At 52.8% G+C, this 20,840-nt stretch overlaps 1 protein-coding gene across 5 annotated transcripts in view; it reads left to right on the plus strand.

Annotated features, from left to right (window-relative positions):
* Nucleotides 1–20,840, plus strand: part of TP53I11 (tumor protein p53 inducible protein 11) — a 25,740-nt gene continuing 4,900 nt past the window's right edge. The window contains exons 1-7 of one of the 5 annotated variants that reach the window (XM_069784656.1): nt 1–165; nt 4,781–4,934; nt 17,004–17,376; nt 18,541–18,599; nt 19,174–19,222; nt 19,646–19,742; nt 20,664–20,765. In XM_069784656.1, coding sequence (XP_069640757.1) covers nt 17,248–17,376; nt 18,541–18,599; nt 19,174–19,222; nt 19,646–19,742; nt 20,664–20,765 — 436 coding nt within the window. In that variant the 5' untranslated portion in view covers nt 1–165; nt 4,781–4,934; nt 17,004–17,247. Of the gene's footprint in view, nt 166–4,780; nt 4,935–13,875; nt 14,239–14,422; nt 15,007–17,003; nt 17,377–18,540; nt 18,600–19,173; nt 19,223–19,645; nt 19,743–20,663; nt 20,766–20,840 lie in introns of those variants that run through there. The other 4 variants (XM_069784655.1, XM_069784659.1, XM_069784657.1 and 1 more) reach the window with 4 other exon arrangements.

The following is a 20,840-nucleotide window of genomic DNA, read 5'->3' on the forward strand; positions in this document are numbered from 1 at the left end:
GGTGCAGCGGAGGGGCCGGCTTCAGTCTGGCGGGTTGCGCGGCGCCGGCCGGCAGCCCACCCCCCCCCCGCCAAACACCCCCCCTTTCCCGGATTGTTTTGTCTATGGGGCAGCCGCAGCGAGCCCTGGGGACCCCCCCGTGGCGGTGGGATGTGCTTTAGGGCGGTGAGTACCGTGCGCGTCCCTCCGGAGGGACACGGGTGGCGTGGGGGGGGTGGCAGTCGCCGTCCGGTCCCCACTGCTGTGGGTGTGTGCGTCCCCCCTTCGGAGAGGTCTCCCCGGAATCAGCGCGGGTGGAAGGATGGATGGACGGACACGGTGGGACCGTCTCCGTCCCGGTCGTGCGTGGTCCGGGTGGGAAGGGTGGAGGAAGGGGTGGTGGAGCCCTGCATCCCGGTGGGAAAAGTGGTGGGTTACCGGGGGGGGACGACACCCAGTAGCCACGCCGCCCCGCGAGGTGGGTCCCACGGCTGGGAGCTTCGTGGCGAGGGGCTTTCTCCTGGCTGTCGCTCCACTCAAAGGCTGGGCTCCCGTGTCGCTTCTTTCCTGGAAGCTCCCATCCTTTTCCACTCGGGAAGAGCGACAGGAGGACCACGGTCCCCAAACGGGTGCTTTGCCACCGGTGCTTGGGTTTTACGCCGTGCCGTCCTAACGCGCCCTTACCTCCTCCCCCTGCTTATATCGCTGAGCGTCGCAGGACCTCCATAGCTGAGCGGGGTGGGAGACGTGGGGAGAGGAGACGGGACAGACCCCCTGCCATGGCAGAAGGGGAAGGTGAGGCGAGCCAGCTCGCAGCGGGTCCTGCATCCCTGCCTGGGCACTGGCGCATCCCCGCACACGCCGAGATGTCCGCTGTGCCGCTTTGCGGGGCCCGGCTGTCCCAGCCGAGCAGGTACGCTGCTCCGTCTAGAGCAGCAGCGGCAGCTCTTAGGTTTTTCCAGGTGAGTACAGCTCCAAGTGAGCAAACGAGGCTGAGGGAGAAGCGGCACCTCATTCCATACCTGCTCCTTGCCCTGCCCCAGCTCTGCCTGGAGTTGGAGTCCACCGAGCTTTTCCCTTACCTGAGCAATGTCCCCGTCCCTCTTGCAGCTGGCCGAGAGACAGGGCCAGCAAAGCCGGAGCTGCGAGCGACTAAACGGGTACCATTTAATCCACCTCCTCTGTCTGCAGAGGCTGGGAGTTATAAATGCCAGCAACAACCAAAGCCATGTTGACATTAGGGCTACCACCAGTACAGCTGAGCCATGAGAAACTACAGAGTATGCAAGAGCACTGGCTATTCTGGGCTTGGCATAAATAACTTGCTTAGTAACTCTGTCTGCGCTAAAGCAGAGTCTGCTGAATAATGATGTTCAGGGCCTGTGGGTGAGGAAAGTGTTTTTTAAACAAATAAACAGTAGTTACACTTCAGGCACGGGAGTCCCCCCTGGGAGGAAGTTTTCTTAGAAAAGGTTTTGGCGAAAACCAAAAAATAAACAAGATCCTAAGACTCGGAATGAAGTCGCCTCGACTAGCCCTAACCATATCTCAGCTGGGTTGCATAAATACACCTGATGCACGCACAGCGGTTTGCGAGGGACGCTGTGAACCTGCGGTGTCTTGGTGCCCTCACCAGAAAGGGGATAGGTACTGGTGGCGGCTGGGAAAAGTGGAATTTGGTTGCTTTTGAATGTGTCTGTGTGTTCTTGTTCTTTGTCTGCTGCGCAGAGCAAGGTCAAGGGAGCTCTTCTCTGGTGCTTTGTCCCAACCAGGAGGCTGAAGAGATGATGTCTGCTGTATAGTCTCGAGGGAAATTTATCCTTTCTGCTTGCGGGCTTGTAGCGAGGATTTATTGTAGAGAGATATGGGCAGAAGAGTGTCTCCGGAGACTTGCATCGGGGCGGGGCAGGGAGGTCGGGGGGGCCATTGATCGGTGGGAGCATAAACCGCAGAGATGCTCAGCCCTGAGATCTGCTGTCCATTTGGAGCTGCTCGGAGGCTGGGGCCTAATCCAGAGAGAAATGTTTTTCTATTGTTCTCGGTGAGCATCGAGTGCCGAAGTGTGCAGAATGCCCAGAGTACAGCTGCAGCTGGCGTTCACTTGTCCCGCAGCTCTTGAAGGTCAAAGAGTTTAACAGTAGGGGATGGGACTGGGAGGGATCGTTCCACGTGCTGGTTACAAACATCCCTTGGAGCTGTCGAGATCGTGATCTGTTCCTTGCTCTGTGTTCGGTAATAACGTCATCCAATCAATACCCAAATTCCTAAGGAGAACTGCTAAATGCTGTCACGACACGGAGAGTATCTCCCTCTGCTGCAGGCGGGACGGGCTGCCATGCCACCGGGCTGCCCAGGAGGCTGCGGGTCGACCTGGGTGCAGCTGGGGGTTCTTCTGAGCTGGCAAAAAGGGAGAAGAGACCAACGAAGTGGGGGCATGTCTTCTTAGTGCTACGGTTTTGGTTTCGAGCCTTCCCCTGGCACGGGGCGGGGGGGAAGCACATGTGCGCCAGAAAGATGTTGAGATTGTTTACGTTGTGCTCCTGGCCTGGCGCCAGGGGGAACGGCTCGATGACCTTGGCACTGTTGGGACATTATTTTTAGAAAGTAGATCTTCTGGGTTTTGTCGGGTTTTTTTGACGTAAGAACGTGAAAACAAGTCTTGGGAGGAAAAGACCCAATGCTGGCCCCCCAAATACATTGGGACTTTCTCCAGACCAGGAAAAACAACACTTAAGAGGTGACCAGGTGTTCCCTGGTCACATTGCTTCCGCCTTTCCTTTGGAAAATATGGGTTTGATTCTGTCCTGGAGATTGCAGGCTAGTACAAGTTCAGTCCGTTTTTGAAGAGTTCTTGCTCAAGATGCTAAAAGATATTCACAAAGACAAATGCAGCTATAACCAAAGACAGTTTGAAGGTTCAGACATGAAAGGAAAACATAAATGACTTTCTGGTCGTCTTGGGTTTCTTCTGTTTGTGAAGCCCTTTGTCATCTGCAAGGGTTAATGGATTTCAGCGTGCTTCAGTGCCCATCTGTGGTGCTGGTTAGTGTGGCTGCCCCGGATGACAGATGGAGAAAACGAGGCTCGGAGATGTGCAGGGTTCTTGCTGGACGACCCGCCACGCAGGAGCCCACGCTAGCCCCCCGGCTCGGGCTCCCAGGGCTCTGACAGAACCCCAGCGGCAAAGTTCCCCTCTGGGTTTCCCAACGTGGGTATATTTCTCACCCTCATCCTGTGAGGGGGGCGTGTTTCAGTTGTCTTTCTATCTCTCTGTATGCAAAATAGGAGTTTACTGAGCGCATTTGTGCATTGGTTTTGATGGGGAAATCCTTGCCTAGGCTGTACCTGACTCACCTATACCAGACCTTGGTTGAACCCGTCTACTCTGCTTTACCCAGCTCATCTTACAGGGCAAAGCCAAGGACCCAAAGGGATGTCCAAAGCCACAAAGAGAGTCTGTAAGAAGGCAGTAATCTAGATTTATACTGACCGCCACTGTGGTTGTGGGGAGGAGGGAAGAGAGATCTGTCGCCAAAACAGGGAAATGGTGAAAATGATTGTAGCTGGGTTTAGTGCTAAAGGTGAGAGGCTTTTGCAGATGCTGGCGGTCGCAAACCGTGTGCTCACTTTCCGAACCTATGGGGCCAAAATCAGAAGCTTGAGCATCGGGACTGGTAGCTGGCTCCATTGCTGCCGGGCTTCCTAGAAGTTTTTGTTGGGGATTTGGATTAAGATAATTTAAGTCAAAGGTGCTGAGGAGAGCATGGAGAGAAAACCAGTTAGAAATAAATCAGTGATTCGGTAGTCCGGTCTCCTGGGGAGTGGCATTAGCAGTATGAGATGATGGAGCAGGAGATGCGCACGCAGGAGTGTCAGATAATACTGACCACCGGCAACCTAATTCTTTGTTTGAAGGGACTCCATGTTTTATAGGGAGATTAGTGCGTAGTCCCCTTTGCAGCTGCCTGCTGCCGCGTCCAGGAGAGAAATCCCTCCTTTTCTTATTAAAAACAGGCAGCACTTCTACTGCTCAGCCCAGAGGGGCAGGAGGAAGGCAGGTGCAGGCAGAGCCGCACACAAAGGCTTGCAGCCGTCTCGGTTTTAGTGTATCCTGCCTGGGTTGAGAAAGTAAACAGTTTGAGGCCGTGTCAGCAGCCGAACAAGAGACCTATAGAGACAACCCGCAAGTCTTCAGGAAACTCTGTGGGTGACTCAGCCGGTGTTTTTGTCCGAGTACCCGTTCATTCAGTAACCCGCGATGGCAGCAGAAGTGCTCTTTTGTCGCGGTGCCATCTCATGAGCGAAATACAAACCTCTGGTCTCCGGTTGTTTGTGGTCACGGAAAGGCTTGAGAAGCTTTTCCAGCTGACAGAGGTTATTTCAGGAATGCCACTGCTGAGCCCTAAAATCACTCCAGCCCTTGTTGGATGCCGCGGTCTCTTTCTGGGCTCACAGCTGGGCCTGTTGAAGATGCAGATGGCTGTGACAAAGAGCAAGGCGGTTTCCCGAGGTCAGCCTGTGCATGCCGTGCTTCCTAACCCATCTTCCTTACGGCCAAAAAGGTGCCTTTAATTCAGCCTGTCTCGCCCTGCCTTGCTATGCACGACATGCACCCTTCTGTTGGACATTTAATTTTGGCTGCCTGGCACATCATTCGTGATAGGTGCTCGGTGTATTCCGAGGAGGTAGAAATGCGAGCTGCCTCCTCGTAGAGGGGAGAGGGAGACTCAAAAACTGCAATACTGAGTCCGGAGGAGCTGGGTGGTATTGGCTTTTCACCAACGTTTTCTTTGTGGCCTAGGAAAGAAAGTTACTGTAGAAACTGCTTAATAGCAATAAAGAGCGCCCAAACATTGCTTCACAGAAAGTGGAAATCTGCCAGGAGTCAAAGGCTACACTGAACAGGATTGAAGAATTCAGACCATCTGTCTGCGCATTCCCAGGTTGTTTTCATGGTAAGTGAGAATAAAATTTAGTTGCCTTTAATACCAGCATTGCCGGTGGAGTCTCCGTAAGTGCTGGCCACAGATCTGGCGTGCTTCTGAACAGCAGGCGCCTATAGAGCATCCTCTCACCCTCCTCCCCCGTTGCCCTGCCCAGTGCACCCGTTTGCTCATTGGGGCGTATGAATGTGTTCTTGCCTTGTCTGCTGGCAAAAACCCAGGTGCTGTACATCACGAGTTCAACAAGTCCCTTCCGTGAGCCGTGCCAACGTCCCCTGTTTAAATCTCTGGACAAGTAGGATGGATTGAGGGTTGATGGATGGAGGAATAATAAAGCACTTGAGCCTATCTCCTCCAGCCAATTTATTCCCTGCTCCACGTCACCATGCAAATCAAGTGCCTTTCGTTGGTGCTTGCAAAGAACGTGGGGGAGAAGAGACCAGCCTGCAATCCCCAGAGCCACAGCTGCATGGGAATGACATTACAGGTAAGGTAATGGGGAAAGCGTTGACTAAAACCTGACGCTTCTGTGTCATGAGCGCTTCTAAGCAGGAGGCTGTGCTGTATGCTTGCTGATAGAGATGTATATATACACACACGCACACGAGTAAAGCGCTATGCGTGTGTATACATACGCATGCTGGTGTTGCATGATGCTGATATTCCTGGAGCTCGTTGCATTCGAGTGTCTGAGACTTAAAATTGTCAAAGTAAGGGAGGGTCCTTAAACAACCCTTGATAGCAGAGATGAGACATGGGGCGACTCTGCGTGTTCCGTGGTTACTGGAGAACCTGATTTGTCAATGCCGATGCCACTAGCACTTGGGTTCTTGGGCATCCCTGTTACCTCTTCCTCCCTGGGTACAGGAGTCAACCAAAGGTAGGGAGGCAGTGTGTAATTTGGCAAGGAGAAGGACTAGTCAGTAATGCCTTTATCCTTTCTTTCCTAAGGCTTCTCTCGCATGCACCAGGTGAGATGGGGAGAGAGCTCCTTGACTGTGGGACCTCTGTTTTTCTCAGATATCCCCCATCACCAAGCCTATTGATGCCACACTCTGCTGTCCACCCCTTTGTCTCCTCTCTGCTATAAAAAGAGAAATCTTGCTTTAGTTCCGTAGGCTGATGTGCGTCCTCTGTGGCTGTGACTAGTAAGAGCAGGTCTACTTAGGACACAGCTTCTCTGTGCCCAGCAGAAGAGAAGGGAGCCCCTTTCTTTGCAGGTTGTTGTCTAGCTTTTTTATAATCCCAAAGTGTAAATCCACGCTGCAAAATGGGCAAAAGCGGTTCAGTGTTTGCCTAGGATTGGGTAGTGAAAAGTTAACTGCAAGGATCAAGAATTTGTCTTGCCTAGCCATATAAAAGCAATCAAAAACCTGGTCTCACTCATCTTCTGGGCTCGTCCTGTGGTCTGTGGAAAGAGGTAAGCCGTTGCAGGAGATGAGGCATCTGTCCTAAAATAGGCACTTCTCGGCTATGGCTCACCCTGCCTGTTTCCCAGGGAGCCAAAAAGAGGGAGGTGAGGAGAGCTATAGGTTCATGTTATACTTGACACTTCCAAGCCCCACCTCTCTCCACCTGTGAAAGGCTTTTATTCTGTGCTGGGGACAGACGGTCTCTGTGTGTGATCCTCACAGTACACAGACACTGGCCTTTTGTGGAAGCCGGAGAACCTCTTGCCCATCAGAAGCATTGTCTTCTTCAATCTCCTTTATATCATTTCCTTTTTCTGATGAAATCTTTCTGAAGGGTACTTGTGCGCTGAATACCCGTTGCTGATAATGCACATTATGAAATCCAAAAGGAAGGTTGAGATTAAATGTCACGCACTTCACAGTCGGGGAATTCAAAGAGCCTTGTTGATCAGTGCATAATTTGGGGGTTGACAGCTCATGCATAAACAAACGTGCACACACAGGCACATGCGTGCACGCGCAGAGTCTTTTCCCCTGACTTAGCAGGAAATAAAAGCAAAGTCAGGTTTGTATCGGCTCCTGGGGGGGGCCGCGGGTGGGTGCAGCGTTTGTGGTGAAACCTGTGGGTTCCTCAGGGCTGTTCGACCCGAGAACCACGCTGGCCAAAGCCATCGCCCTGCCTTCCTCCGCACGGAGCTGTGGCTGCTTTGGTTTTACACATACGGCTTTAATCTGGCCGGGAGGATCTTCCGAGAGCTTTTTGGCGTGCGCGAAGGCGGTAGCGATGTGAGGTTCACCCCAAGGTTGCCACAGTGTTTTCTCCTGCCAGCGGGGAATGGAGACGGGCAGAAAAAAAAAAAATGACGTCTTGCTAAGCTGGTTGTTACTCAGCCCGGGAAGGACGTTTCTGCCTCTGACACGTCGTGTGTAATGAGCCCAGTGCTGCACGGGGGTCCGTAGCCGTCCCCCGCGGCACGGGGTATCGCAAGCCGGCACTGGTGGGGTACGGTGCTGGGCAGTCACCTTCGAAATGCTGTACCTGCTGAGCGTAAGCCGTGTGAGCTTAGACGGTAAGTTTGCTTTTCATAGACAGCTTGGAAAACTGAGGTGTGAGAGGTTCAGTAACGCCGTCTTGGTCGCATGGAGCGGGGGGCAGCAACGCTGCCAAACCTATGATCTAGTGTTTTGGCTTGCTCTTCTGGATGCTGGACTGTAGTTCTGTTCCTGAAAATAGCTGTTTTCGCTTCCAAGTGCTTTGTTGCAGGAGAGAGGGATACCTGGGGATGCTGCAGGCTGGTGGTCCAGAGACACGTCCCTACGTACCACCAGCTGCCCCGCCAGCGGACTGCTAGGAATTTCTTTTAAGACGCTTTGCCACTGACTCGTGAATTAGCGAAGCCTGTACTAGCTCTGTCAGCAGCTATTCAGAAGTTTCACTCTTCTAAATCTGTCCTCCTAGCTCCTGTTTGCCCAACATGGGGAATTTTGCATCTACCATTTTTAGCATTAACCTGTTGCTATAGAAACCGCTAGATGTCAGAGGGAGATTTTTGCCACTTGGGGATAGGCTACCAAGTAGTCAAAGTATGTGTTTTGCTGGGAGGCCTTCTGCTGAGCAGCTCCCCGAGCCCGTCTGCGTGTCTGTGCTTATTTCGAGGCTAAGGAGCCACGAGGGAGTGATAAACCTGGAGCTGTAATTGCATGCAAATAAGCAGGGCTTAATATTGGCAAATTATTTCGGGAGGAAGTGAGAACGTGTTCCCGAGCTGCAGGTGGTGGGTTCAAGCGGTGTGTAGGGTGGTAGTCCAGGGCTGAGAGATGAAAGGTCGGTCTCTAGCACAGTAAATGGTTAACCTAGAAGCAGGAGTCAAGGCTCTTACTGACATCTCCCAGCAGGGAGTAGGGGACAAACTGCTCCCTGTGGCTTCTCTCTCCCCTGAGACTAAAAATACAGGTGAACGCCAAAATACTCGTCTGGTCTGGCAACCTGAATTGTCTTCACTAACCAGGCTCAAGAGACCAGCACTGTGCAGCCAGACCCAAAGTAAGTCCACACAAATCAAACCATAGTTTTCATTTGTATATTTATAGAAAAATGATATCTACTTGATTTATTAATATATAATTTATTATTAGTTATATATATTTATATAAATAACATGCTCTTACAGGAGGTGGATATGACCGTGTAATATGGGAAATGCTCTATAACATAGGGTTGGTGACAACTCAGCTGTTGACTGATGGTCACTCGAGCCGTTTCGTATCAGGCCTGATTTACTTGACTTCTCTGTCGTAGAAGCAAATATTGTTGCTTGCAGAACGAGAGGCACGAGTCCTGTGAGTGCCATTGTGCCTGGGACTCAGGAAATGTCCTGGCTAGACCAAAAGGCAATCTCCCTGCTTAATGCAAATTTATTCGTCTGCCCTTTTTCCTCCCCTTTGTGTGTGCCTAGACCGCACATCTGGTCATATCATGACAGACTATGGGAGGAGAGGAACCCTTTGTTTTCTACAAAAATGGAAGAAAAAAAATGGGATGGTGCTGGGGCTGCAAATCGACCCATGAAACAGGTCAGGAACCTGCTTTTGGATTGCCAGAGCGGCACAGCCTTATTTGTTTCATCTTCCATTTCATGGTTGTAAGACATGTTGGTAGTTCATAAATTGCAGTTGCGTTTTTCTGGGCAAGTTACTGGACTGCAGATAAGGAAATAATGTTGCTCGAGATGTAGTTCATCTTCTTCTAGGGGAGAATCCATCAAGAATGGCTTTGAAATCACCATCTCGGTGACAGTATAAAGAGGGACGTTGTGCTTGTGTATGTTTGGCTGAGGGGACCGAATCTCCCAAATTTCTTGCAATTTCCTTTTGAGTTCTGGAAAGGGACAGAGCTGGAGAATTGTTGGGAATAAAGAGCATCGGCTTCCTGGAGGGCTTGTGAGTGGAAATTGTCAAGTGCTTGGGGGCACAGTGGAAAGAAAATCTGGGGAGGTTTGAGGTTGTTGGGGGAAGAAGTGCCAAGAAGCCCTGCTTTACTGTAATAATCCAGTTTTCAGTGGTGTTGCGGATAAGCAGCGTGTGTCTGGGTTTCTCCCTCGTCCCGGGCTTACTTCCCATCGAGTTTCTTTGAGCCTGTGTCATTCCTCAGGTGCGAGGCAGAGGAGATGAAATACTGAGTTGCATCAGAGTTTCTGTAAAACCAACCTTAATTACCCTGTTTGGTTGCAGGGCTTTCCTGGCTTTTTAAAGCTGCTCTTTTCCAGTAGCAAGGATTGATTTACTTGGGGTTTGGTGGGGTTTTTATTTGTGTGTGTGTGCATATGGGTTTTATTTTTCCTTCTAATGTTTCCCCGTAGAAATCATCTGCAGGACAGATGGCCCGCTAAGCTTCTGGGACTGTCTCCCACAAACACCTGTCTAAGGCAGCTGGGAAATCAAAGAGGAATCCTTCTCTTTTAAAGCCCTTAAAGAAAAACAGCACCTGATCCCAATAAGTCTCATTTCCTTCCCTCTCTATCCTCCCAGCTCCCTGGGAAACTTGAATGCTGGCTGGTGGTCATCCGGGGTGAAGGCGAGGGGCTGGGTGCTGGCTGTGGCTCTTGCGTCCTTTGTATTTGCAGCCAAAACACTCCTCGGGAGCAAGGGACGGGCTACTTGAGAAAGCTGGATGGTGTGGCCAAGCTTGTATTTTGGGGAGGCGGGGTGTGTGCATACGTGTGGTGGACAAAACGTCAAGTCTGTTTGTCCCCCGTGTTGGGAGCCCACCCAGCCGCTCGCCGTGGGGCCGGGGGTCCGACCGGGCACCAGTGGGGTGTCGTGCGTGCCGGTCGCCGTAGCCGTGCTGGGTGCCTGACCGAGCGTGTTCGGTGTGTCGCAGACCATCCTGCCAGCTCCTGCGAGGGGGGCAAGCAAGGATTTCTCCCCGCGACGTGATGCTCAGGTGCCCTGGCTCGCCGTGGAGAGGGGTTGGCACGTTGCTGCAGGTGGTGGTGGTTAGCAGGCCGGCAGGAGCGTGGTTGCTGTGTTTAATTATAGCTCCTGTTTGAGAAACTGGTAGAGCAACAGGGCCTTTTTATCTTGTTCGGGGGAATCGGCTTCGCGGCTTTTGATTGCTGCGTAACACGGAAAGAAACTTTCCCGTGCTCCCTGCAAAAGGAAATTTGAAACCTGTGGGCAATAAAATCCTTGAGCTGGGCAATACCTCCCAGATGGTGTGGCTTGGCTCCCGATCACGGTGCTGCTTGGGGCTGGGATGTTTTTATGGCCACAGGGAGAAGGGCCGCATCAAGGAGGGGATGCAGCCCTAAAGCAGGCGAAGGGGAGAATTCAGGGTGCGTGGGAAAGGCTGAGCAGGGTTTGGATGTCCTTTTCCTCCTGCAGTGGTGACAGGGTAAGTAATGCAAATTAACTGTTACCTCCCCAGTAGGTTGTCCCCTGCTGCGTGGTGATGCTGGCCGCATCCATCGTGTTGGCGGTCGCTGGAGCCGTGTTAGGCTTTAGATTCTAGTTAGATTTTGCTTTGCGTTTTCATTGTGTGTAGGGGCAGCAGATCTACCATCTAGGTTGGTGGGTTTTCCCTAAGGAGGACGCAGTGTCCCTGTGCCTGTTGGAGTTGCTAAGGAAGCATCAGGGCTGTGGCAAAGTTGGGGATGAACCTCTGGCAAGAGATGTTTCCTACTGGTGTTGCAGAGAGCCTTCTGTACTGACAGGGCTGGTGTTTACGTGGGAAGGGAGTCCTGCGTACCCGACTTACTTCAGATTTCTCACCTGTAACATCCCCATTGCTTAGGTGTACAGACTGTGCCAGACTGAGAGGGAGCAGCAGCCACATTATGCTGCTGTGGTGGCTGAGTGCTAATTGCTTTTACTGCCTGAGCATCAGGTTATTTTTGGCTTGATCAGATTTCATTCCCTGCAGGTCTCTGAGGCTTCCCAGCCTGCAGAAACTGCTTTGGGAGAGTTTATCTTCTGTAGGGTGGAGAACTTACACCCCTCATCCAGGGCATAGATTGCAGTATATTCCTCCCAGCAGAAAAATGCAAATTATTCTGTTGTTTTCAGATGTGTTGCTAGCCCAGAGCATGCAAAGCTGTGTGCTGCAGCTGGCGTGGAAGAAATCCACTGGGACATGGGGATGGTGATGGACTGCTGCAGCTGGCTGGTGGCAGAGAGGTCCTAATCATCTAGATTGTCTGTTCTCGATAGAAATGTAGTCAGGGAGCTGATTCAGTCACCATGGGTTTGGGATGTGCATTTGCAGAAATACAGCATGAATCATAGAGTAGAATCGTAGAATAGTTTGGGTGGGAAGGGACCTTTAAGGGTGATCTAGTCCAAACCCCCTGCAACGAGCAGGGACATCCTCAACCAGACCAGGTTGCTCAGAGCCCTGTCTGACCTGACCTTGAATGTTTCCAGGGATGGGGCATCCACCACCTCCCTGGGCAACCTGTGCCAGTGTTTTACCACCTTCATTGTAAAAAAGTTTCTTCCTTATATCTAGTCTGAATCTTTTAGTTTAAAACCATTACCCCTTGTCCTGTTGCTACAGGCCCTACTAAAAAGTCTGTCCCCATCTTTCTTACAAGCCCCCTTGAAGTATTGAAAGGCTGCAAGAAGGTGTCCCTGGAGCCTTCTCTTCTCCAGGCTGAACAGCCCCAACTCTCTCAGCCTTTCCTCATAGGAGAGGTGTTCCATCCCTCTGACCACTTCTGTGACCCTCCTCTGGACCCACTCCAACAGGTCCATGTCTTTCCTGTTCTGAGGACCCCAGAGCTGGATGCAGTACTGCAGGTGGGGTCTCACCAGAGCGGAGCAGAGGGGCAGAATCCCCTCCCTTGACCTGCTGGTCACACTTCTTCTGATGCAGCCCAGGATATGGTTGGCTTCGTGGGCTGCGAGCGCACATTGCCGGAATGTCACTGTACCTTGGTAGTCACCCGGGACGTGGGGAGTTCTGGCTCAGGGTCTGTTTGTTCCACCATGGGCTTCTTGGGGAAGCTTATTAGGCTGTTTGATAGGATGCACAAAGATGCTTTGTGGCTCTTGGGTGTGTGGTTGGGTTAGACGCAGGGGGTTTGCCTCATCCGTCAGGATTTCAGAGTCCTGAAGTATCTGAAGTTGTTTACCAAGAGATTTTATGCATGTAAAAGTGGGCAGACTCAGCCTTCATGTGTGGGGGGGGAAAAGGAGTCTTGGGTCCCACTCAGTTAGGCAACAGCCTACTGTTTGGAAGAGCCAAGGTACTTAGTATCTCTGTGGCTCCTGTCCTTAATCTACAGGTGTTTCCAAAGCAGCGATATCGTCTATCCTGAAGGTGCAGGGCTGCAGTAAGGTAAGATTGTGAGACACTGAGATACTTTGTTGGTGAGCCTTGCGGACAAGAAAAGGGAAGAGATGGCTGGCTGGTTGAAAGTCGTATGTGGAAAGTTATCTTTCCCTTTCTGGCTGGTCTTGCTCTTTGTATGACTGCTCTGACCCGTGCATCCATCACCTCTTCTCTGCCCTACCCATCTGTTTGAGCCCAGGCTTTCTCGCTGTCTCTGTGGCTGAGCAGGTAGGGGGTCCAGAGCAGTGCTATGGACCTGGCACCGTCCTCACCAGCAAAGAGACAGGACCACCAGAGGCTGGAGAAACAGCAGAAGAGCTGGGCAAACGCATTACGGCTGTCGGGGCCTTGCAAGAGAAATGCTGTGGGGTGCTGAGATCCAGGTACTGCTGTGCTGGGTGCCCCTTCCATGCATGGACCCCTCTGTGCTGCTGCAGTGCTGGAGACCTTCCATCCCGGGGGAGCCCACTATTGTAAAGGGACAGTGCTGCTGCTTCGTATTTACTAGTGGTTCTCAGCCTGTGGTCTGTGAAAGATGCTTAGGCACGGCAAGTGCCCTCTTAGGCTGTTAGAAAGGACATACATCCACTGCGCCTTTGGTTAACTCTTTGGCGTAACAAATCAAAGCGGGCTCGAGATGTTGACTTGTCTCAGGCATACTGGGAACGTGATAGAGCTGAATAAAACTTGCGGCCAGCTTAAACATATGAACCTTTCACCCGTTCTCCTGGCTTGCTTCTGGTTCGTTTTCTCTTCCTCCGCTCGCAGATCGGAATTGCCCTCAAACCCTTGGAGTAAGAGGTAGCGTAGTACCACCTCTTTAATTCGAGCAGCAATGCTTTGTCAGGGAAAAGGCTGCACCGCGGGTGACGATGCCACCGAAACAATGTCCGGCTAAGCAATGGGACCTGGGCAGCCGCGTCCTCGCAGACAGGCAGGATAGGACCCCTCAGCCACTTGGCAGCCTCTTGCCAAAACTGCGGTCAAGTCAACTTCAGGTGCCTGCGGGGAACGGGGTCTGGTTGCCCTCTTGCAGCCCCGTGGACCTCCCTGGGTGGGTGCGGAGCTCTGGCTGCTGCAGCATCGTCGTGCGTGTGGTTGTCTCCCCTCCGCTCTGTGCTGCAGAGCTCCTCTTCTCTCCAGGCGCTGGGAGGGAAGCGGAGATGCTGGGGGAAGAGCTTGTGGAGGTGGGGAGAGATTGAGCTATCATTAGCGTGGCACCGGTGAGGTTTCTTTGCACCGCGAATCAGTAGCTATCAAAATTGAGTGCAGTATGCTGAAGGGCTGAGCGAGGGAACGGATACTGAAAGGAGCCTGCGAAGAAAAAGGATTTTTTTGGAGGAAAAAACCCTTCTTTTGACTGCACGTAGGCACTGCCCGTCACTGAGAGCTGTGTCAGGGAGTGGGAATTGCCTGCGTATGGTGATTGATCTGCGCAGCCCCTGGGATGCTCAGAAAACGGATTAAGGAGAAAAGAATCGCGGGAGAAGGAGGAGGTGGAGGTTCCCCTTTGAAAACGCAGGGGCTAATAGAAAACATCCTCTAAATTGTCAGTGTGTCAGGTTACATTAATGTAAGTACGTTTTCAAATCCTTGGCATCTTCTATCTGAATGTCACTGAATTAGCACTAATGCATTCATTAGCTCATTACTCATTAATATTCAGTATCCGTTAGCCTGGCTTTTTCTCTGGAAGATGGGGATAGTGAGACATGGGACTGGCTGCGGGGCCATGCTGTAGCTGTGCTTAGTGTGGTGGGAGCGCGGTTTTATGTACCAGAATGGCCTTCGGTGATTGTTTTATTGGCACTTGTATCTAGCCTACGTTGTCCCGGCTCTTGGCCAGTGGTTTACCACAAATTAGTGGAAATTCTTAACAGGAGAGCAGTGCTAATGATGATGTGGATAAATTTCCACCAACTCCTGCCCTGAAAGCAACTGGCGAGACAACTGATTAAGGCATATTTTGATCTTCTAGCCTGTGGTCAGAGTTGCAAAACTGCTTCTGTAATCACAGAGCTGTTCATCACCATCTTCATCGGTGAGTCATGGAGTCCCCCCTACAACCCCTGTCACCTTCCTTTGCTTCTTGCCCTCGGGAGAAATTCTCTAGATATGAAGAAGTCTAATTTTTTTTTTCTTCTTTTCTCTTTTTTCTTTTTTTTTTCCCCCCAATCCTGTCTTCCCTTCCTCTGCCACTTCTGACCATGAAGAGGACAGAGCAGGAGGTGTGGGCAGCAGACTTTCCCTGGCAAGAAACCCAGAGGGATCCAGAGGTGCCAGGCTGGTGCAGTCAGCACACTCAGCACCCCAAATCCTATCAAGACCAGCAAGCCCTCAGGTCCCTTGGGAGGGCTTTGGTGACCTGGGGCCAGTAGGATGCTGCTGCTCAGGTCCTCTGCCAGACTTTTCCCTCAGCTAGCAAGCCTTCACAGAAGGACTTTGCTTTGCTCCCCACCAGAGGAAAGTGGTCAAATAGGTACCCAGCACCTTTACAGGGGTGTGAGGGTCCTCCTGACAGCATGGCACACCTCAGGCAGCTTGGGGCTGTCCTCCCCAGGTCCCAGGAGCCGCGTTGGGCCAGATGAGGGATGTGGGATGGCCTCACAGCGGTCCTGAGGCTCAGCATGAGAGAGGAGCATTCAGCAGAGGGGTGTTGCTTCAGGGTTGGGCTGGATAGCTTTGATAAGAAAATGCTGGGCTAGAAATACTGCAGCAACAGGTCTTCTCTGGTTTCAGCAGCAGTGCGGTTCTGGCGGGGAAACCAGTCGGCATCCAACCTTGTGAGTCTGGGTCTGCCAGGACTGCAGAAACTGTAGTAAGAAAAATTAAAAAGAAGTCAAGCTTTTCTTTTGGACACATCCCTCTGGATTTGGGGTGGATTTTGTGTGCAGATTATCTCAATTTGAGTACGCACCAGTTATTGTGACAATTCGGGTCAGCAAACTCTCCAGACGTGATAAATCGTCCAAACTTTTCTACTAGCACCTACCTTTTGAGCTTCTTGCCTTGTGGTTGAGTGTAAGGATGAGTATACAGCTTCCACCTTCCTCCTCAGCAGTCGTTTTCCCCTGCCCCACTTCTGAAATATTTCTAGACCCTGGCTGCTGCATATGACTCTGTGCTGCCTTTCCAGGAACCTGGGCTTAGTTATTCAGGGGAATAAGAGCAAAAAACCGCAACAAAACTCCCTACAATCCAAAAGAAGCACCTGCAAAGCCCTGAGTAGCTGAACTGGCTTGCTGAAAAGCATTTTGCCTGTGGTCTGCTTGAAAGGGTCTTATTAACCCCTTGATCATGGTATTCAGTCTTTGGACTGTCCCAGCGAGACCTTTTAGCTGTGCCTTACAGAAAGAGTTCTGTTGGGCGCTTGCAAACATCTCTGTCCGCTCTTGTCTGGACAACCACAGGGAAGGGTTTTCCTGCAAGAGGGAAATCCCTCGCGATGCAACGGGACAATGCTTGCATGCACGATGCCGAAATAACCGGCACCTCGTTTTATTAGTCCCCGAAGACTCGTGAAATCTTTAGACGCGAGCGTAAATCCTCTCCTCCTGGGACAGCTGGGCTGGGGCGGCACTTGAGCCCTGCGCTTGCTTGGGATGGATTAGCTGTGCCTGGTGCCTCTGGGGATTCGTCTGGGGGTCTCTGGGAGGGTGAAGTGGGAAAGAGAAAAAACGTGTTTGTGTTCAGCTGAGCCAAGATGAAATGAGGCCAAACTGGAAGAAAAGACTCTCTGAACTGAGGGCTTCCAGGGTTTTATGATTGCAGGATGACATAGAGGGATTTTGTGGGACTCTTGACACTTCTACTTTTATACCACCATGCCAAGGCAGAAGTTATCTCTTCCACCGTAGCTTCTGTCAGTTATCTTTGTCTTGTTCTTATCCCAGATAGTATTTGTAGTTTTTAGTTGCCATCATCTTCCATTTCCCAGAAAGCAACATATCCTCAAGGAAAGTCTTGCCTCTGGCTTGTTGTTCAGGGGCTGGTGTGTTCTGGCACAGCGTGGGGGATGCAGCATCTGGGGGGACACACAAATAAACACCAGAGACTTGTGTGGTATTTGGCCTGAAATGGCAACTGAAGGGTGTGATGTATGGCACGAGGAAAGACAAAAGGCAAAGCATCCCTTAATGACTGTAATTCCCCTAGTGTGGAAAGCATTTAATTCCTCTAATCTGGGAAACGGCAAAGAGGTACCGTGGGGCATTGCTTCATGCTGGGATAGGCCAGACTATTGTGTGTAGGTCAAAGGCATTTATAGCTAAATGCCCATGCTAAAACCACGCTGCTCTGATTTTTTTTTTTTTTTTTTTTTTTTTCTTGTCCTCCTAGGCAGATCCCAGTGATGGTGGGATCACCCTGAGATGAGCCACCCATAGCCAGCGCCGGCCTCGCTGCCAGGGCTCCCTACCCCGGGACAATGAGGAGCCGTCTGCTGGCTTAACAGGGAAAAATTTCGTAGCGGTGGCTGGTTTTTCCCCGCACCTCGTGAAATTTCATGTGACGGCAGAGCCGCTTCCCGTGCCCTCCTTACGCCGCCTCGCAGCCGAGGGCTGGGTGGTGGAGGGCCACCGCCATGGCGGCGAAGCAGCCCCCGCCGCTGATGAAGAAGCACAGCCAGACCGACCTGGTGAGCAGGCTGAAGACACGCAAGATCCTGGGGGTTGGCGGGGAGGACGACGACGGCGAGGTCCATCGCTCAAAGGTGAAGGCAAGGGGAGAGGGAAGCCCGCGTGCGGTAATGGTGGAAAAGAGAATTTCTGCCTGGACAACTTCAGGTGGTGTGGGTTTTCGTTTGGTGTTTTTTTGTTTTTTGGTTTGTGGTTTGTTTTTTTTTTTTTTTTAGCATCTAACTTCTGCAGCCTCTTTGGCAAAAACAGGGCTCCCAGCTCCGTGGGGCTCCTGTAAAGGGAGGGTGAAGGCTGTGGTGGCACAAGCAGCGCTGCTGCTGTTGAGCAGCAATGGGTCATGCAGCCTGCTGGGTGCACGGAGCTGCCCAAAACAGCTTTTCAGGGTAATGGGGCCCTCAAGCTGCTTTAATCCATTCCTGAAATTACATCGCCAAGATGCCCATGAGCCAGCTTGGAGCTGGTGCCGTAGGACCACGGCATCACCAATGCCCATCAGGCCTGGATGCTAGAGCAGTGATTTAAGTGGTGCCTCTCAGAAGAGGCATGAATTGCAAACCACCAACCTGTTTCAGCAAAATACCAGAGCCGGAGGACAAGGCTGAGTCCCACAGGAGCCCTGTCCCGGATTCTCTCTGGAGAACTTGCTGGCAGGGCATTGCCCAGCCTGCGCGTAGGGAGCAGCACAGAGCTCTCCGAGAGCTCTCTGCAACCAAAAGCTGCCCCAGTACCTTTCCCTGTTGCTGGTCTGTGTAGCCTTCCCATCCGTGTGGTTTGGGGAAGTCGTGGTTTGGGGAAGAAGTCGTGGTTTGGGGAAGTCGTGGACGGGCATCACCCTGGGCAGCGCCAATGCAAGAGCGGGACGGATGCTGTGACACCCCGAGGGCTCTGCTGGAGCCTGTGCTCCATCGGGATGTGACGTGCAGGCGGTGTGTGTGAGAGGAGACAGTTCCCTAATTACCTAGGTAAGAGGAGACGAGTTAATGTTGTCCCTGCCTCAGGCTGCTGATCCCAGTAAGGGAGCAGTAGAGGCTGCAGCTCCTGATGGAAATCGAGGAGCCATCAGCGGGTTTTGTGACCAAGGGGGTCACAGGTAAATCCCTTGTTGCGTCCTCCTTCCAACCCTCTTTAGGGATAAGCTCCCACATGGGGTTAGGTATGCATTTTGGGGCTGGCAAATACTGCCTAAAGGCTGGGGAAGGGTCTGCTTAGTCACCTTGTGTCTTTTATTTGAATTTCAGATTAGCCAAGTACTGGGAAACGAAATCAAGTTTGCTGTCCGGGAACCTTTGGGGCTCAGGTAAGATACTGGGAGGCAAGATACTTCTCGGATAAGGGACACAAGGGAGCTGGGTCATCTGAGGGCCCTCGGCCACAGCATCCCTGACAGCTCTGGCTGCCGACACTGGCTCTGCTGCTGCACCAGCATCGCTGCTCCCTGCAGGGGCTTTTTGGGGGCCATGGGACCAGAGCAGCTCTGCTTTCTTCCCCCGTAAATCATCCTGGAGGCCCTTGAGCTCTTGTCCCACAGCAGGTGCTGGGAACCAGAGGGGCTCACGTGGGGCTGGAGAAGCTCCTGGTCTCGAGTGTGACGGGGTGGTCGCGTCCCGCGGGGACGCCGTCCTCTTGGCAGGGTCGCTTCCCTCCTCTGCTTGGGTGAGGAGGATTTTGGCTCTGTCTCGCCAGCGAGGCTGGAGCTACTGGGATGCGGGGAGCCGAGTCGTCCCACGGGAGCCTCGTGGCTGCCCTCGGTTGCGCCAGGGGAGAGGATGAAGGCTGACGACCGAGCGGGCGGCCAGGAATGCTTTACAAAGTCTGAGCGACGGCATCGCCCCCGTGCTGACGCCGTGCCCTCCGTCTTCCTTCTCGCACAGGGTCTGGCAGCTGGTTTCCGCCGTCATGTTTTCCGGGGTCGCCATCATGGTAAGTGAGGGACGTGGTCCTGGGCACCAGCAGCTCCCAGTTGCCAAAGGGGTGTCCCGGCGTGGCTCCTCGGTCCCCCTGGCATTTATCCCCCCTCCTCTGCCTCCAGCAGCTGCTGCCGCTTTCTCTCGCCTTCGCCATGTCTCAGTAATGGGCTTTGCTAGCGGCGTCCTTGGCGGTTTGTTCCCATCACCGAAGTCTGTTTTCATTAGCAGGGTCATAAACCACACATGGCACACAGCCTCGGCCGTAGAAACCAGTAGTTGACACACCGACGCTTCTTGCGCCTCCTTAATTTCCAATTTCCTCGCCGGCGGCTCCGATCCCATAAAGCCTTGACGTCGGAGCGCTGCTGCCCGAGAGGGCACGTTTTGACGGCCCTGGCCGGTGCAGGGTGCTGAGTCTCTCCCTTGCCTCTGCCAGGCCCTCGCTTTCCCCGACCAGCTCTACGACGCCGTTTTCGACGAGGAATCGGTGAGCAGCAAGACTCCCATCCGGCTCTACGGAGGAGCCCTCCTCAGTGAGTGCCGTGCCGCTGCTGCCCCGTCGAATAAGGGGACGAGAGGCCAAAAATGGCAGGAGGGGGCAAAGTCTGTGCCCAGCCAGAGAACTGCAGCTGGAGAGCAGAACAGCTGCTGTTGGCAAAGAAATTGTTTCGGGGTTATTTTGAAAAGCTCAGCTGCTGCTGCTTTTTTTTCCTAGTAGGGGCTGAGGCTCGCTGCAGGTAGGGTAAGGAGGTGCTGTGCATGCTCTAAATACTTGGGGGGAGTATCCCAAGTGCCCCAGCAAAGGGAGATTGCAGGTGGGCTGGGTGGGAGATGATGGGGTGCTGGGCTGAAGCTGGGGCCAGACCCCACTCATGGGAGCGGGAGAAGAGAAGGGGCACCCCGGCAGGGTCCCAAGAGGTGGGGGGCAAAGGACAAGAAGGTGAGGGGAGCCTAGAGAGATGGTGTAGAAGAGAATATGAGCAAAGGAGTTAAACCCATGGGGTTTGCATCGCTTTGCATCCTGCGCTGCAGCTGCTAGTGCTCCCAGCCTGCAGGGACTGCACCTTCTGGGTGCCCATCCAGGTTCTTTTTTGGGGCTGGCACGCTGCAAAGGGCAGGCAGGTGCTGGCAGGGTGTGCGTGGGGGTGTTTTTTGGGGGTGGAGGGGGCTGCTGGGGCTGAGTGGGTTGCCGGCTCCTTCCTGCAGCCTGCAGCAGCACCTCGTGGGGTGGGCTGGAAATGCAGCGGCCACAGCGGCCGGGGAGAGCAGAACTGCTTCCCATTTCCATTCACCAACGCTTCCCATTTCCATTCACCAACGCTTCCCATTTCCATTCACCAACGCTTCCCATTTCCATTTCCATTCACCAAACCTTTCCGTTTCCATTCACCATGGCCAAAATGGGAGCAGGCGGGTGGGCTGCTCCTTCCCGGTGATCTGCTGTCCCTCCCCAGGTATCTCGCTCATCATGTGGAACGCTCTCTACACGGCCGAAAAAGTGATTATCCGCTGGACCCTGCTGACGGAGGCGTGCTATTTTGCCGTGCAGTTCCTGGGTGAGTAGCTGCAGCCACCCAGGAGGGAGAAGGAGGAGGAGGCGAAGGATGGAGAGGGGGGTACGTGCTGTGTAC

The sequence above is a fragment of the Haliaeetus albicilla genome, chromosome 5, assembly GCF_947461875.1.
Source record: "Haliaeetus albicilla chromosome 5, bHalAlb1.1, whole genome shotgun sequence".
Lineage (NCBI taxonomy): Eukaryota > Metazoa > Chordata > Aves > Accipitriformes > Accipitridae > Haliaeetus > Haliaeetus albicilla.